Here is a 17,368-nt window from a genome sequence, read left to right as displayed (position 1 = left end):
TTTTTTGTTAATTATACTACGTTAATTATGGCACTGGAACACATTCAAATAATGTTTGATATTGCCTTCCTAAAATCCAAATTTGTCGGATATTTTCGTTTGACATTATTCAAAATAATTGTTTTTGTAATATTAAAGTGACTTGTGACACAAGCACCAAATAACAAATATTTTCAATTTTTGTTACTGCCTTCTGGCACCATATGTGACGATAAACCTGAATGCATTGCTTCCGACTGAAAATATTCAACATGACAACTTGACAAATATAATTGAATGAAAACTCGCAACAAGCAAAAAGAGATCTAGAGTGAGCTGGACAAAGTGCCCATAAGCTGCGATGAATTTAGATGTCAAAACATTTTCAAGAAATGAGTATGACTTAAATTTAAGAAAGGGAACATACCGAGGAGTAAAAAGATAACCAGTTAAACGAATAAAGTTAATGAAATAATAGATAACGAATAACCAGTTTATAATAACAGAGAAAAAATTGATGAAAATTAACGAACTAGTTAGAACTGAACCAAATTACCAAATACTACTGGCAACTTCAGGTTTCTGGAAACTGTATATAACGTTCGAAAACTTCCCAATATTGGTATTTCTGGAATCAGGTCGACGCTTGAAAGCCGGAAATCGATGTCCGACAACATTTCGAAATTGAAGATGGCAATTTCCGGATCTGAAAAACAAAATGAAATAGACGAAAGTGTTCCAATACCCCAAAATATTGATATTTCCGGCGTCGTTTTGAATCCCAGATGGCACCAGAAAGAAGATTCCCAACAAAATCGGGTACTCAGCTAAAAAACGAGTTTAACATTAAAAACAGTCAAAACGTTCAATTACAATAGATTTTATATACTAAATGCTAATAAACGAATAATAAATATTATCGAATACAAAAATTATCGTTCAAAATATAATTAATAATAAAAATAAGTTACCACAATAGAGATTGTCGCAGAATTCTCCGAAATCAATTACAGATCGGACCAGACATTCCAAAAGTACAGCCTTTTTTACTGTCTTCTCAGAATACTTTTTCTGTTGCTTTGTTTTCGCGATAGCTACGCGCGCTAGCAGTCGGGTTACCACAACATTCAGTATTATTTGGAGAATGTAACTAGCGGGCCGGTAGAGCCAGCAATGCTGAGACTCCCTTCTACACCGCCTCAGGGTCGGCTCTCGTGTGTTGGTCAAATTAAACACTTGAACTTCGTCTCAAACAACTCTTTTATTTCGTCTGTCACTCCCACTTTCTTAGTCTCTTATTCCTACCTCGTCTCTTCTCTTTCTTAGCATTAGGGGCCCCCTTTCCGACGTCTGCTTACTTCTCCTTCCTAGTTCGCCACTGCCTGAAGTCCGTTGCCACTCGCCTTTCCGGTGTCCTAGTTTTTCGTGGTGCTCCGAGGAACTGGCTAACTCCAGTACGGATAACTATCCAGGTTAAACAGCTGGATCCTAGCAGCCTTAATGGCATGAACATGAGGTCCTGAGGGCATAATAAGGAGTGGGGGGGAAATTACAAAATGGTGTTTGGGCGTCGGTTGGAGGCTGGTTTTCTTCAAGAAGTTACGCACCTGATTGACCAGTTTTTTGTTTGACGATGCCTTCACCTCACTTCTCAATTTCTCTTTATCTATTTTATCTTTCACTATACTTTATCTTTCAGCAAACAATAGTCGCAGAGTCGCTATAATTTTAATTCGAATTCGTTTACGTTAGTACAACCTTTCACCTCGAGATTAGTGAAATCCAAATGATGGTTGGCGGTTGATTATTGGCGCTCTCCACCGGTTCACCCATTAATTCCGCCCCCATTTCCAGAGGTTTTTTCGTCTCCGCCCCCGTGGTCGTTTCACGTAGTGTGTCTCCTGGTGGCGACTAGGTGCATCTCGTCGATATCTGACTTCTGAGAGTACCGCTTTCAACTCATTCAAGGTTTACTTGACTCTTCTCTCATCATTGTAATATTGATTCGCGTAAATCGCGGCACTCTTGGCTTATCGGCATTTTCACCTGTTACAAGGATGTCTTCGGAATAGCGAATGCAGAAGCTGTTTTTTATATAAACGTTCGTGTCAGCACTACACGAACAGCGCGTTCCGGTAACAGCTTCTTTGACGAATATCGTGTGACGGCTATTACAAAAGACTGTAGGAATAATAAGCGTAAGGAGTAAACTGCTCGGCACCTTACCGACAGCCTTCGTGCAATGAAAACCAAACTCGACAATAGAGCGGATGTGTACTGAAGGATATGTGTATCGCATACCGAATGTTATATACAATCATACATGCCATCGTCGACATGGAAACAAAGTTAACGGCAAATTATATATAAAACTGATCTGATTCGATTAAATATAATTTTAGACGTGAAAGTTGTAATAATTTTGTTTTTTTTAACAAAATATGCACCGCAAAAAACTTTTTTTTTTCACCAAAACCATTTGAAAAATAATTTAAAATTGATTATCAAAAAAGTTTTAGAACAAAATAATTCATGGTGTCTAACCACGAAAAAATAAAAAGAAAAATGTTGAAATTTTCAAATAGAAAAAAACTTCAAAGTCAGAATGGTTTATTTTATTGGTATGACGTCTTCGTTGTAAACAGTAATTATGTCCTTCCAGAGAAAATATATACCGTGAACCAAAAAAAAAAGGTTAGAGGTGTGAGCCAGAGTTAGGGACGTTGCAATACCTCCGATACTTGCTTAGAATCGATTCTTTTCTTTTCAATACCCGATGTTTGGTATCGATACTTAACTGGCGATCCTTCACCAATGCACAATGGTCCAGAAACCGAATTTAGGGGACAATTTGGGTCTAGAGCTCTATAGCAACATTTTAGAAAAAAACTTTCTTCTACCAAGTTGTTACATATGATAAAGCGCTCATTGAAAAATTATCAAAAAATTAGGGTGACCAACATTTTCGATGCAATCAAGTATCTAACTTTTTTATCTTTGTAGATAGAAGAAAAATTTGTTCTACAATGTTATAGCTCCATTAATTTTAAGTAACTTTGTAAAATAAAGTTTTTCTCTATCTTTGTACACAACCGGTTTATATTGAAAAAACATATTTTACGCTCTAACTTTTTTATTTCAAGTTTCATCTCAAAACTGTCTTTGAATGACTTTTAGAGCTTTTTAAGAGAAACAATTTGCAATGCTGACATCGTAAATATCGCAATTTTACTCGAAGTTATTAATATTTTTCATCAAAAAATATGCGTTTTTCATTTGTATGTCATTCATTTTGGGGCAAACATAAAAAATATTATTTGGTCTTATTTTGAAGGGCATACTTGACTCTATAAATGGAGGAACTTTTAGAGATATGTTATTTTTTGAATTTGAGTAAATTCAATTTAAAAACAAGACGAAAATTTCAATAATTTTATAGATTATGCATATAAAAGCACCCAGATTTATTTTTTGGTATTTTTTCTTATAACTAGACGTAATTACCTTTAATTTGACCCAAAAAGATCGAAAATCGATTAACTGGTTCAAAAGTTATGAATTTTTTTAATAAAAATACATCGAATATAGCCGTTTTTTATGGTCACCCTATTTCGGAGTAAAAACAGCCATATATGTTCTACTTTAAATGAGCTGATATCGAACAGCGATACCTCGCAGTATCGATACTTTTTTCATGATTATATCGGAGTATCAGCGCCTGATTTTGATACCAGTATCGATTTTAAGTATCGATGCTAAATGATATCGCAACGTCCCTAGCCAGAGTGCACAAAAGTAGAATCATTTCGTCTACCTTATTGATGTCTGTGTTAGAAAAATTAGCCAAGCGTATGGAAAATGTATGTGGATATTTGACCTTAAAACTTGTCGTTATCCACTCAGTGTTAGAATAGCACTTTCATTGTTTTTGATTGGGAACCTTCGAGGTGAATCAAAAACAAGCATATGCAATTTACATGTCCTGAAATACTTAAACCACGATTGGTGGGATGTTCACCATAGATACAAATTTATTACGTGGTATCTTGGTTTGCAATATTAATATTTTACCTGGTTAAATTATTCGACAGGGTAAAAACGAGTTTTTTTTTGTTATGAACATAACTCATCAGCAGAAAGTCGTGTACTTTCATATGCTGACTACTGAATCGGCATCTATTTGCCCCTAAGAAAGATACAGATATTTCAAATATGGCAAAAAAAAATTAAAAAATAGTCCATAACTCATAGTTTTTTAAACAATACAAATATATTATCTTCCAGACACTTGTGTATATTGATGCTGCCAACAACTTTGCAGAACATAGTGAAGGCCTAGATAATAGAAAAAAATATGTTTTATTGAAAAATGTGTTTTGACAGGTCTATTTTCAATAAAAAACACTGTAAGTCAATTTGAGTAAGAGATACGAATTTTGTGTCTTCGGCAAAGTTGGTCGTTTTGGTTTTAACTTTACCAAAGACATCAACTCGGTATCCCGATGAAACAAAAAAATAGATTTTACATCTCCTTTTTAGGGAGATTATTCACAAATCTCATAGCACCAAAAGATGCAGGCCCAACAAACAAATCGGTTCATACAACTCGCGCTCAACTCTGTTAAGTGACCCCTTTTTTGGTGAAAAATGACCATATAAGATGCCTGAAATGCGCCTATGTGTACAAATTTGGAGGCCATATACGTACATTGTAAGAAAAAATTGGTTACGATTTTTTCTAACTTCGCTTGCTCTCTTAAATGGCCTCATTCGAAACTTTAAATTGCATTCTATACGACTTAGAGGATTGACGCATTTCACAATTAGTATTATTTTCCTTTCAAAAATACCGAAAAAATCTAAAAAAAAAATTTTAAGTTCAGTTAGCACGAATAATAAATTGGTTAACTTACAGTGTGTACTTTCATTGAAAAAATCAGATTCTTAAAAGGTTTTTTGATACATTTTTTAAATTTTTTTTTCCAAAAGTTTTTTGGTCTCATATATTTGATCTGGAGGGACAAAGTTACTGTCTATAACTTTGTCGAAGACGTCATACCAATCAAACAAACCATTCTGTCTTTAAACATTTTTTTTTCTAAAAATATGAAATTTTGAAAGATTGGCCTTTTGACAAAATATTAAATATAAATTTTGAATATTTTTTTTTAATTTTTGTCTAAAAAAATAGTTTCTTGCAGTGTATATTTGATGTGATCTCCGTGGTTCTGTGGTTAGCGATGTCGGTCGGATAGCTCTTCCACACACGGTTGATCGAGATACCGATAACACAAAATGACATCTTAGGCTCATAACCTGTGGGACATTTCTTATGGTATTGCTCCAGTGCATTATACACATTGAAATGGCAAATAAACCCAAAAACGGCAAAAGATAGAGAAATTTGATTGAATTTTTTTTAAATTTGATAAAAAAAAGGAAAATTTACAAAAGTTGTGCCAAAACCGACGTAGAATTGAATAGACATAACATTACTAATTTTACAACAAGTTGACGGATGGACCGAGAAAGTTTTACCAGGTGATGGTGGTAAATTCAGACTCCGAAATCGAATCCAACGATTCGGACATTTCCAGCAGTACATCCTCCAATTGTCCCACCAATCAGGAAGACAAAAGTTGTGCCAAAACCGACGTAGAATTGAATAGACATAACATTACTAATTTTACATCAAGTTGACGGATACATTGAAATTTACTTCAAATAAATATGTATTATAATTTAGAATTTCGCTCATTCTAAGAAAGCTACTTCTGAGAAGGAAACCGCTGGTTTTAGCTTCGCCGATTTTCATTCAAATTAGAAACGGTCTAGACAATAGTGACACTTTTCTGTGCGAGAATTGCTCTATAAATATCTCCTGGGTCACGGTGCTATCGCTATTATTGGACAATTTTCAACAGACAGTATTGATCGGTGTCAATTATAGGCTAGCGAGCGGGAATCATATTTCACTTGTTTCGTGAATTTTATATTCTGTAGATGAATTGTGTGTGCTTTATTTTTTCCCTCCCAACTAACCAAAGAACTAAACTACAACCCTTGTACACTATTCGCTCGTATAATGCTATGCCAACTAACTCTAATCCAGATTGGGCGGGGGCGGCAAAGATTTATTCAGCAATTTCTCTGTCTCTAGAACAGCCTCAAACAAGTTTGATCGCATCTAACTCATTTAGTTAGTAGGTACATTGTGAGCTGTAGCGTTGCGCGCGTGTTACTAAAACCGATTGCTTGAAAGGTATGGCCACTACTAACAACTAACAAAGCTAACCGGATGAACTAGAGAGACCAATTTAATCGCTAATCGCTACAATATTGTCCAGGTGACTACTGCTTCAACCCACGTCATCACAAACTGCCACTGCTGTATCAGAGCAGTCCCGGAGCCACCAGAAGGCAGCTGCTGTACGACGACCCAACGGCAGGCTCATCGTCTTCCGAACCCGACAGCAATCTGGCCAAGCTACCGTTCACGGACTGTGATGACTACCGGTTGGTGTTCATCAGTTCCGATTCGTCCAGCAAGGAGGAGGAATGTGACAGCAGCTCCACCACGTCTTCCGCTTATACACGGCACAGCATCGCACTAGACGACTGTGATTGGGATTATTTCGAGCCGGGAATAAGCACAACGAAAACGCTTTTGTACGATATTACGACAACGAACCAGCAGCCCCACAGGAACACACCCCGGAAGAGATCCCTGGTGCAGTCGTCCCCACTTACCTCCCCAATGCTGTACCGGAGACAGCGCAGCGGTTCCTTCTACTCGACCAATCCTGCCTATGACACTGGGACGGATGATGAATTTTTAACGCACACCGAGTCCTCCTCTTCGCCCACTAGGAGTGAAGGTTTTTTGGAAAATTTTGAAGAGTATCGAAATCTGCAAAAATTCAAGGGCGAAGTGTACAAGTGCGAATGTGGCTTCAAAACCCATTTCGTCCCGATACCGGTCCCAGTGCCCATTCCGGTGCCAATATCAACATTTCACAGTTGGTCACAGAAGGAACAATTGAAAACCATCCTGAAAGAGCAAAGCCAGAACGAGCTGATCAAACAGCTCTGGAAAAACTGTACCGGCAGTGAGGGTGCACTGTTCGAATTTAAGCCTAATAACGGGACCTGCATGCATTCATCTATGTGCTGCCATCATCATCAAAAGGGAATGAAGAAACCTAAAATTACCACCGATAGTCAGGAAATGGACCGAAAGAGTTCTGGCCAGCAGCACATCGAAACGAAAGATTCATCGGTAAATCAATCTGTGCAGCAGCAGCAAAAGCAGCGGCGAGCTCGCGAAAGCGAAGATGTTGATGAACAGGTACGCGGTAATGGAAATAGTAATAACACTGCCAGTGGTGCGAGTGGTTGTGCAGTGAGTGGTGTGGCAGCTTCTCTTAACGAAAAGTTGTTTCGCAACCGCGATTTCCCTAGCAGCAGCAGCAATAGTGCGAGTAAAAGTAAAATTGATCCACTGGCTAGTGCCGAACTGACCGCTGCTGTCAGCACTAGTTTGGACCGGGTAGCTCCCTCTCTTTCGTCGTCGTCGTCGTCGTCGGTTGGCAATGATCTGCCCGTACAAGGAAGAACAGATAAAGAATTAAAACCCACGGCAGCCACCACGGCTACAGTGATTAACCTCCACGAAAATGTCAGCGGCAATGAAAATTCGCTGACCTCGGGCGAAGTACAAGAGCAGAACTTTAATAGCAGCAGTAGTAGTGGCGACGAGAAATTATGTGAAAAGCCTAAAATTAACAAAAGAAACCCTATAGTGCACCACCGTCGTAGTCACGAAGCCATTAAAAATGAACAACCACTTGTGAGCGTGCAAGTGCAAAAACCTGTAACGAGACAGTGTAGTGTGAGTGAATCGGTCATAACTGTAGTACGGCGTGAAAAAGAAAAACAACAACCACAACAGCCGCAAATCCACGAAGAGCCAGTGAACCAGTTTGACGACAGTGGTAATGCAACAACAGTACTGCCGTGTAATACGTACGATGACATTGCTGCTGCTGGTAGCGCACTTTCCTGCGGCAGGGCAATTTCAGTGTCCGAGTTGAGTGGTGTAGGAAAACGGAGAAATTATGCTGAAACCTCGAGTGGTGAAATAGCACGCGAGCAAACTGCCACTCCTAGCCAGGTGACGTGTGATGATAGTACTTATCGGTTGCTTGATAACGACAGTATGATAACAGTGGGGCCGCTGGAAGATGCGGATAAACCTGTAGCAGTAGTAGTGGAAGAAGACAACGAATTGACGGGTTACCTGTTGTCAGAAAGTCGTTTTAGTTCGTCGCAATCATCCTTGGCCAGCAGCGAGAACGAGGATATGACCGATAATCATCTGTCCCGATCCGTGCAGCGCAACTATGATGTTACAGGTGAGCCAGTGCTGCTGAAAGTGAAAGGTCTTCCCGGTAGCGGTGAAGACACTGATTCTACGACATCCTACAGCTCCTGTTCCGATGACACGGACAGTGATGATACGGGAACAATCGCCGACCGAAGACCGGCTGGATCGAGAAAGTTTTATCAGGTGATGGTGGTAAATTCAGACTCCGAAATCGAATCCAACGATTCGGACATTTCCAGCAGTACATCCTCCAATTGTCCCACCAATCAGGAAGTCAATACCACCGTAAAGCTCGTCGAACCAATCGAAGAGGACGACGGAATTGTCCTGAAACACGTTAGACGGGTTGATTCCGAGGATGAGAAGCAAAGTGAAAGTGAAGATTTCAAGCCAGAGATTTCAAAAGAGGTTCGAAGCGATCAAACGCAAAGTTTACCGGAAAATTGTCCGGAACCAAAAGTGCAGCTGCAGCTGAATGATGATGTTCCGATGATGTTCGCAGAATTTTGCGAAAGCACTACCGCCAGTGAGGAAAAAGCTTCCACGCCAGCAAATAGCGACGAAAGCTCGCTGCACGGTGTGAGTGAGCCAAACATAGAACAGGCGGACAGTGGAGAAAACATCGAATCACCCCAACAACAAGTGGTGCCAAACGATCAACACCAACACGAGCAGGTAGAAGAACTGAACACCAACATCACAAACAGCGAACAATGTAATGCAAACCAAAACAAACAGAACGTGCTCTCCGCAGGTGAGCAGCAGCAGCAGCAATCGCATAGAAGCATAGAAGAAACAGAAACGATTTCACTACTATTACCACCACCTCTGCCAGCCTCAGCGCACGATCATTCAGCAAACACAAAGCCAACCTCAGTAGTAAGCGAACGATCGTCCAACACGGATGTAAATAATAGTCACGCAGCAGCAACCTATGCTGCTAACAATCGCTATAAGAGTTTAGTTTTGATTGGCCCCGACAACGGTACAATTTCGATGGCAACCGAGTCATCAGTACCGTCGTCATTGCAGCAGCAGCAGCAGCGGGCTGCCGTCGTGAGTGATCATCATTCTCACGTGAGTATCGTCACGAGTCACACCACTCGTATCGTGAGCAGCAGTGACGAAGACGACCCGATCACGGTAAAGCACACCAATTGGATTTCGAAAGCGATGGGGGCAGCAGAGGACGACGAGGAGGACGAATATGGCGACGACATGTTGCCAGCCGCAGACGACGAACCCGATCGCCGTTCTTCACACGACCGTGGGCTGGCGGGTTATTTTAACTTTTCTTTGGAGCAGGCATCACCCCAAACGAACAGGCGACCCGTGAAAATCACAACGAACGAAAGTGCAATAACAAATAGTGTAGTATCCGATGTGAGTGTCAGTGTAGAGCAGAGCATTAGTGATGTTGATGAAGGGTCAAACGAAGGCAATAGTATCTTAGATACCGCCCCGATCAGTGAAAGTGATGCAATGAGCAAAGGTAGTGCAATGGCGGCCGATGGTGGTAGTGGTAGATCTAGCCGTAACAGTAACAGTAGTGGTAGCCTTAATAACAGTAGTAAGAATGAAGATGTAACGGTCGTGACAGGTGCGAATACACTCTCGGCCGTGATTTGTCTGGAGGATGGTCTAGCAGACGACGATTCGTGGGTGGAAGAAGCAAGTCATGATGAGGAAGAATTTGCGACTACAACCGCAACCGAGTCGGATATCGACGATTCTGGGGAAGAAATTTCGTTGGGCGTTGATCGTGAGGAAGAACTGCGTGGTTACAATCGGGCGGCGATCGATTTCACTCTGCATACCATTGTGGAGGAAAGCTGCGAAGATAGTGAGGCCGAATCGAATCGAACTTCAGAATCGAAACGAAAAAATCGCATCTCAGCCTCGGAGCTTGAGAAATATTTCTTCTACGGGCTTGGGGATGGTGCATCCGGATCGTTACCGCAAAATTTCAGGGATGATAGCATTTCCGAAAGCAGTTCCGTTTGCAGTGAGGGTTTGGATTCACTGGGTGGCCCGGAAGAATCGCTCGGAACTTCGGGCGAATCGGCTGATCTTGCATCATCACGGTTGGAAAAATATTTCCTCACTGGGTTCATGGGATTCACGGCAGAACGAAACGAATCGGACGGCAGTGGCAGTGTTGGGAGTGACAGCGAAGGACACCCAAGTCCCGAGCAGCGCCGGAAGCGATTAGTCCGGGCCAGAGGAGCTGGTCGCTCACAAAGTTCGTCTCTTGATAACTTACTGGCGAAAGATTCCGAAATCGAGCAGCAAGGAGGCGATGGACACGAGTGTCCTGATTCATCGGAAACGGACACCTGCGATGAATCGATCAGTCAAATGGACAAAAACGAAAGTTTATACGATACCGCCAAGCGGAAGAAAAAGTTCTCCAAAAAGACCGACAGCGATGATTTGAAAAAGCTCACGGAAATGCAACAAATCGCCCTCCCACATAAGTCGGACAAGGATGGTTCCGAAGATGAGAGCCGAAAGACGCCGCAACCGGATCTTCCCCTAATGGGTTCACTTTCGGAAAGCAAGAAGCAAAACAGTCGCGATAGTGGCTTCATCGGCAGTAACGATGATCTGCTAAAAGATGGCGAAACGGTGAGATCACCCGAACTAAAGCTCGAGCTGGAGGAGATCCAAGAGGAGAACAAAACTGATCTCAAAGAAGAAAATAGTTCCTTAAAAGCCCTCGCGAGCGATCCTCCTCCGGTGAATCTGGTTCGAAAGGACAGTTTCAACAATTGGAGCTCGGACGAGGAAACAAATCTGATGATGTCTAAAATGAGACAGTTTTTCAAAACGCTGGTTGCTGCTTCTGCTAACAGTAAAGCGGCCTCCCGCAATTCAACGCCAACAGTTAGTGAGCCGAACACTCCGAAACATGGCACTCCAGTAGCGAAAATACGCTGCAGAAGCAAGCCACCGCAGTTGGTGTACTTTGAGAATGAATTAACGCGACTGATGAAAACGGTTCCCGGCATAAGGGATGATCAAGTGCGGGAAATAGTCGAATATCTCAGCAGTGAAGATACCTGGTCGGATTCGTATGATTCGTCGGACTATACGAGCTCCGATTTGGAAGGAGCGGTTCAACAAAAATCTGTTCTACAGCAGCAGATTTCCGCCAGCTGTCAGCAGATCATCAACAAGTTCGATATGCTGGAGAAAGACGAAGAAGGCGACATGGGTGACGGTGGACTAATTGAGGAACCACATGCGTTGAACAAGGAAACCGCCTTCGTCTACCAGCGGCTGGTGGCGTCACTGTCGAAAATGACGAAAGATGAGGAAAAACCAACCAATGTAACCAGTTCGCCGCCCCTGATTGCCAAAGTGATGCACCACATCGGAAGCCGATTGGTGGCACTGATGCATGAAGTAAGCAGTGGTGAATCCCATGCAAGTGCATCCCCCAAGTCCGCCAATATACGATACCATCAACGAAAAGTGCAACCAAACATTTCGGCCACAACGACAGAGGATGATGACAGTACGTCCGAAAGTAACATGGAGAAGAATGAAGATCTGGGATATTTGCTACCACGAAGTAAAAGTCACGATCTGCTGCTAGGGGACGCGAGGCCACACCATCATCAGTCTTCCAACAGTACGGAAATGGCTGGAGAAGAAAAGGAGGCTAGTGATTACGAGCGGTTCTCGTGGCGGGGAAGTTTCGAATCGGCCTTACTGGCCAATGGAGACTCACGATCGAAACTGTCGATGTTGGATAATTCGACATCATCGATTTCGGTATTGGCTGCCAAAAGACGGTCAGCGGGAGATTTGTTATTCAACAATCAAAATCTCAGCCGTGAACAGCTGGACAGGGTACGAAGTTGTGGCAGTATAGGCGGTGAACGAGAGGACTTCGAATCCTCCAAACTGTGGGGATCAACCCAAAGTCAAACGACTGGCCGAAGACGCTCCAGCGTTGCCGATAGTGACTCGGACGATTCAACCTGCAACGACAATCGGCTGGCATCCCGTTCAACGCTACCTCGCAGTCTCCAGAACACCAACACTGCCGTCAACACGAACTCCCTTCCTCGGCTTCCGACCTCGAACATCCAAACCATCATGCAATCGGCTCCGACCAGTTCGGCGTCCACTTCCTCGATGGTACCGAAAGGTGTCTACCATTTCCTGCAGAACAACGTCAAGAGTGCCCGCTATCGTGCTCCCGGTTTCAGCTATCGGCCGCCCCCACCACCGAGCACACCGAAGCGAGCCGTCTCGGCACCGGGACTGCAGCAGCCGGTGTACCCGAGACGCGAACGACGACGGGTGCAGAGCAATCTGAGCGGTGAGTGTTGTTGTCGTATCTTATAGAAGCTAGTTACGAGGCAAAAGACGAAAGGGTCTTTCGTTATTCGCGGGGTTTTTACAATATATATTTAAAAAATGCTGGAAATCATTAGTGGCAAATTGACATTTTGTTCATTTAGCAGGGGTTCATTTAGATAGGGGTTTTTGAAAAGGTTTCTACGTTAACAATACCCTTAGAGATGCGCTAGCTTCTATTAAACCTATCGTAATTTTTGGTTTTGTTTTCTATATTGATGTACATGCTATAAAAATTGAAAATAAAACTGGTAAATGTTCCATTAGATTTCAAACGATAATAACAGCCTAACGTGAAGGGTAAACAATAACCAATATGATGTTGGAAAGATAAAATGTTGGACAATTCTGTAATACGTTATTATTATTATTTCATTGCTAAGCGGTAAAAATTGATAAAAAGTTTCAAGGGCAAATTTTCTCGAACAGTGAATCAATCACATGCCTAGCACAGAGGACATGAATAGACACCAACCATTTACTGTAACATTCTCTATATCAGTATCAAAAAAAAAAATGACAGAGTATCCTCTTCTCAACAGGCCAATTAATGGTTGCTTCCTTGAACTTGGACTACTTTGATGTCTCGAAGAAAAAGGCTTTTCGCAAAGTTTGAAACAGCCCTCTTTCTTGAACAATTGATTGATTGTTTATTTTCTTTTTAAAGGGACTTTAACCCCAAACAGTTATTCGTCCCTGATCTTGAACAGTTTGTTAACCTGCTGTTAGAAACATAAACAACTGATATCTTGAAAGAAAACATGCTGGTAAGGGAAACAGTACCGTACAGCACAGGTGGAGCCTTGCGCCGCTGGTCTGTCCTTACAGCGTTACACGATTTCTATTCGTGTGCAATTAGGGAAAAACTGCAATGCTGCTGCTGATGGCGATTGACAGTTTATCTCCTGTGTATGGTTACCATAGAAACCATAAATTACTCATCAAGAATTGAACAAAAAGTCTTTAGTTCTACGTCACCATTTCATACAATTCTTAAGGCTGTATATCTTGGAGTATTTCGAAGAGAACATTTTTGTATTACTTAACAAATCAAAGTAAAGACTTCAGCAAAGTTTTAGATAACCTTCTGTAGAAAAATTTTGCTGAAAACACTTTGGTTCAATCTCTTGAAAATCGACCATATATAGCTAGTTATTACACAAAAAGTAGTAACCTCCGTACTAGTCTTTGCTAGATAGATTCACCAGTCTCTTTCAGTCTCTGTAGTATCGCTGTTGGCAAACAATTTTCATTTTTTTAATATGTACAGAATCAAAAGGGTCAATGATTTTGGCATTTTGGAATCTGCATAGACTATATTCAGCAAAAACCTGCTTTTTTCTGTCTGCATATTTTTCAAATAATGTCTGCGTATTAAAATAATGCACGAAAAAATATTTTTTAATGAAAAATCATTGTACATAGGGTGGCAATGACTGACAATGTGGAAATAATTTCATCATCAAATTACAAAAACAGACCATGTAGATTTTTTTCATTGGCCCGAAAAAAAGATCGGTGCAAAATTTCGGCTCAATCGGATTTGATTTAGGGGTGCCTCGAAGCGCTCAAAGTTGTGATTTTTCGAACCTTGAAAATCTACCAAGAGGGGAGGTACATGAAATTGGAAAATCGATTTTTTTTTCGATGCCATATGTCTTTAAAATGAATAAAACGTCGAGATCTGGTGTTATCTCGGAAAGAAATTTTGACCGAAAATCGACCTTCTGGGACTTTTTTCGGGCAACCGAAGGCTTAATATGGAATACTTTAGCTCTGGCTACTAAAATGACTAAGAACTCGTCCCAAACCAGATATAAATTATTTCAATGATCATTAGGTATCTCAAACTTGATTTTCATTAGGGTGGTTCATTTTTTTTTTTTACTAGAGTGGTTAACTAGAGTCAACGCATCATCTGCCACATTGAACATTGCTCGACTTAAAATGGAGTTCTGTTACAGTGACAACACTTTCATGAGCGCCAAGAGATGCCGCTTAACAGAGGAAATCACATCAAGTAAGTTTGGTTTTGCATGTGGACGCTCGAGCTATTCAAAGTTGTATAAAATAAAATATTCACGGGAAACTCTGGACTGATTCGGGTTAACATGGGTTTGTTCTCAGGCTCCATGTCCTCACTACATACCCTACCTCCTTGGATTTTTGAGGATCGAAAAATCACAACTTTGAGCACTTTGAGGCACCTCTAAAATCATCCGATTGAGCTGAAATTTGGCACAGCTCATTTTTCTGGGTCAGTTAACAAAATGTACATGGTCGATTTTGGAAATTTAACATATCCCTTTTCGCTGCCACCCAAGAAGAAATAAACAAAAAAAATACGCTTGAAAATGAAAAAAAATGGAAACTATTTACAAAACATCCTAGTGCCCAACAAACCGCAAAAAACTAGTGAAACTACGTGAAAAAGCTAGTACTAACCTTCATCTCATCGTGGAAAGCTAGTACTAACCTTCATCTTTCGAATGTCGACTGTTGTTTCTGAAACTATTTGCAACTTTGCAAGATATTTTAGTTTGAAAAAGTGCCATTTTCGATCAAAAACATCGTAAACCCAATATAAAAGTTGGAAATAATTCCTAAAGTATGTTCGGCAGAATCATGGATTTTTTAAATATCAAAAAATGTCAAGATAGAACACAAATGACTTCAGCAAAGTTTGTCTACATAAGATTACCTACAACCAGTGTTGCTGATTATCACTTCATTACACTCAAATACGTTGTCTGCAACCAGAAGTACTCAGTTCAGTGGCAACAAAGCATGCACTCATAAATGAAACGAACGCGTTGATTGTCCCGTGCCATGGTGAGTGACTCACATATGAGAAGTTTTTTTTCTCTTCGCACCATCTCCGCTTCGGACCCGATCAGATCAATAGGAAGACAGAGGTTTTTTTTTCCGTGGTAATCTCATCACTCAGAATATTCAGATGATTCGCATCATTCACTTCATTTGCATCGTTCGTACGATTTGCATCAGTCATATTCTTCGGGTCTTTTTTTTGGGTGAACCGAAGCGATTTGCTTTCTCCAGCCAACAGTGCTGCGTAGATGCGTAGTGATGAACTGCCGCGCGTTAAAAACAAAGAAGGAAAAGGCTGCTGCCAAAGGGGCAATAGAATATAGGTGTCTTATCGATGCCTTTAGTTTCGTTAAATTCATTTTAAAATTCAGAAACCTATAGGAATCAGTTGACTTCAAGAAACATAAAAATAAAAGCATACATTGAAAGAATGTAATTTTTCCTTTTAAACAATACGTGCCTACATCTAAACTAATTCCTTAAACTATATTCCGCAAAATTTATTCTGTCAAGAATACATCCCTTCTCAGATGTATCGAACACCCTATTCGATAAACAGAGAATTCGATTGCCCACCCTAGGCGGCGACGTTTGTTTGGGCCTTGTACGAAACTATTCTTACCAAAACCAACGGTGTTGTTTTCCTTCGTAAACGTCATTGGTCTTTCCCGACACTTCGCTTCGTTAGATTCGTTCGCTTCAGCTGTAAGTCGAATTGATGGTGAGTAACTTTTTTTCGGGTGGCCGAATGTGGTAACTCAGTGAGATACAATAGCAGGAAAAGAAGTAAAGGATAGAATACACCTAAACAGTTCATTAAGCACGGTTATTCGCACTTGATGATGCGATAGGCTGCAGCTCTAGTACCAAGTCACTAGTGAGCAGCGACGATGATGAATCATGAATGATTGTAATAATCAGCAACTTTGCCTACAACTTTTCTGAAGACACCACTTTAAATTGGCAGCAATCATTTTAGGTGGATTATTCAAAAACTATTTCCATCATGAGTTGCCAGTGCAGGTGGTCCCCGTGGCTCTGTGGTTAGCGATGTCGGTCGGCTAGCTCTCCCACACGGTTGTGATATCAGGTTCGATTCCCGACCGAGACGAGGATCTTTTGGAGCTGGAATTTTTCCCGACTCAGCACTGGGGCACGGTGTATCGTTGTACCTATCCTACACATGCAAAATGTGCCAAAAACAATATCGATAACGAATTTTCTCAACTAATATTCTAGTTGATCGAGACCGCTATTAGCCCCCAGACTAAGCGTGCGATATTGTTATGAGTTGCCCCTTGAAATATACGAAAACTTTGTCGAATATACTATAGCGTTTAAATGACATTTTCAGACTCAAAACGCTGACGATCACGTTTTCACAATTTCAACCACTGTGCTTTTAGTTGTCAAAGGACTTTAACCCGAATCAACGCATCATTTGCCACATTGAATATTTCTAGACTTGAAAAGAAGTTCAGTGACATTTTCATCGTTTGGCAATACGGAGAAGGATGCGAAAAATGAACACGGGCTGAGTATGTGATTTAGACTTGGAAAAAAATCCTTCGTTCATACGGGACTTTTCGCATCCTCGAAAAAATCACATACATTGCCTACTTTTTACAACTTTAAATGGTATCCTACCTCCACGCTGAATTCTTCAATAGCCCTTTTTTTCCTCTGTGTGGACTCATTACTGCGACCAGAGACATTTTGATGTATTGTGATATTGCCCAGGTGTTTTCTGTATTCCGCACTTCATATTATTGGCAGTATCATTATTGAAGTGAATGATACGCT

General features: G+C 41.0%; 1 protein-coding gene across 8 annotated transcripts in view; it reads left to right on the top strand.

Annotated features, from left to right (window-relative positions):
• Positions 1-17,368, top strand: part of LOC129717939 (serine-rich adhesin for platelets-like) — a 118,668-nt gene that overhangs the window by 54,850 nt on the left and 46,450 nt on the right. For all 8 annotated transcript variants that reach the window (XM_055668231.1, XM_055668235.1, XM_055668234.1 and 5 more), the window contains one exon: positions 6,327-12,698. In XM_055668231.1, coding sequence (XP_055524206.1) covers positions 6,327-12,698 — 6,372 coding nt within the window. The remainder of the gene's footprint in view (positions 1-6,326; positions 12,699-17,368) is intronic.

The sequence above is a fragment of the Wyeomyia smithii genome, chromosome 1, assembly GCF_029784165.1.
Source record: "Wyeomyia smithii strain HCP4-BCI-WySm-NY-G18 chromosome 1, ASM2978416v1, whole genome shotgun sequence".
Classification (NCBI taxonomy): domain Eukaryota; kingdom Metazoa; phylum Arthropoda; class Insecta; order Diptera; family Culicidae; genus Wyeomyia; species Wyeomyia smithii.
This window is presented reverse-complemented; position numbering and strand designations above follow the sequence as displayed.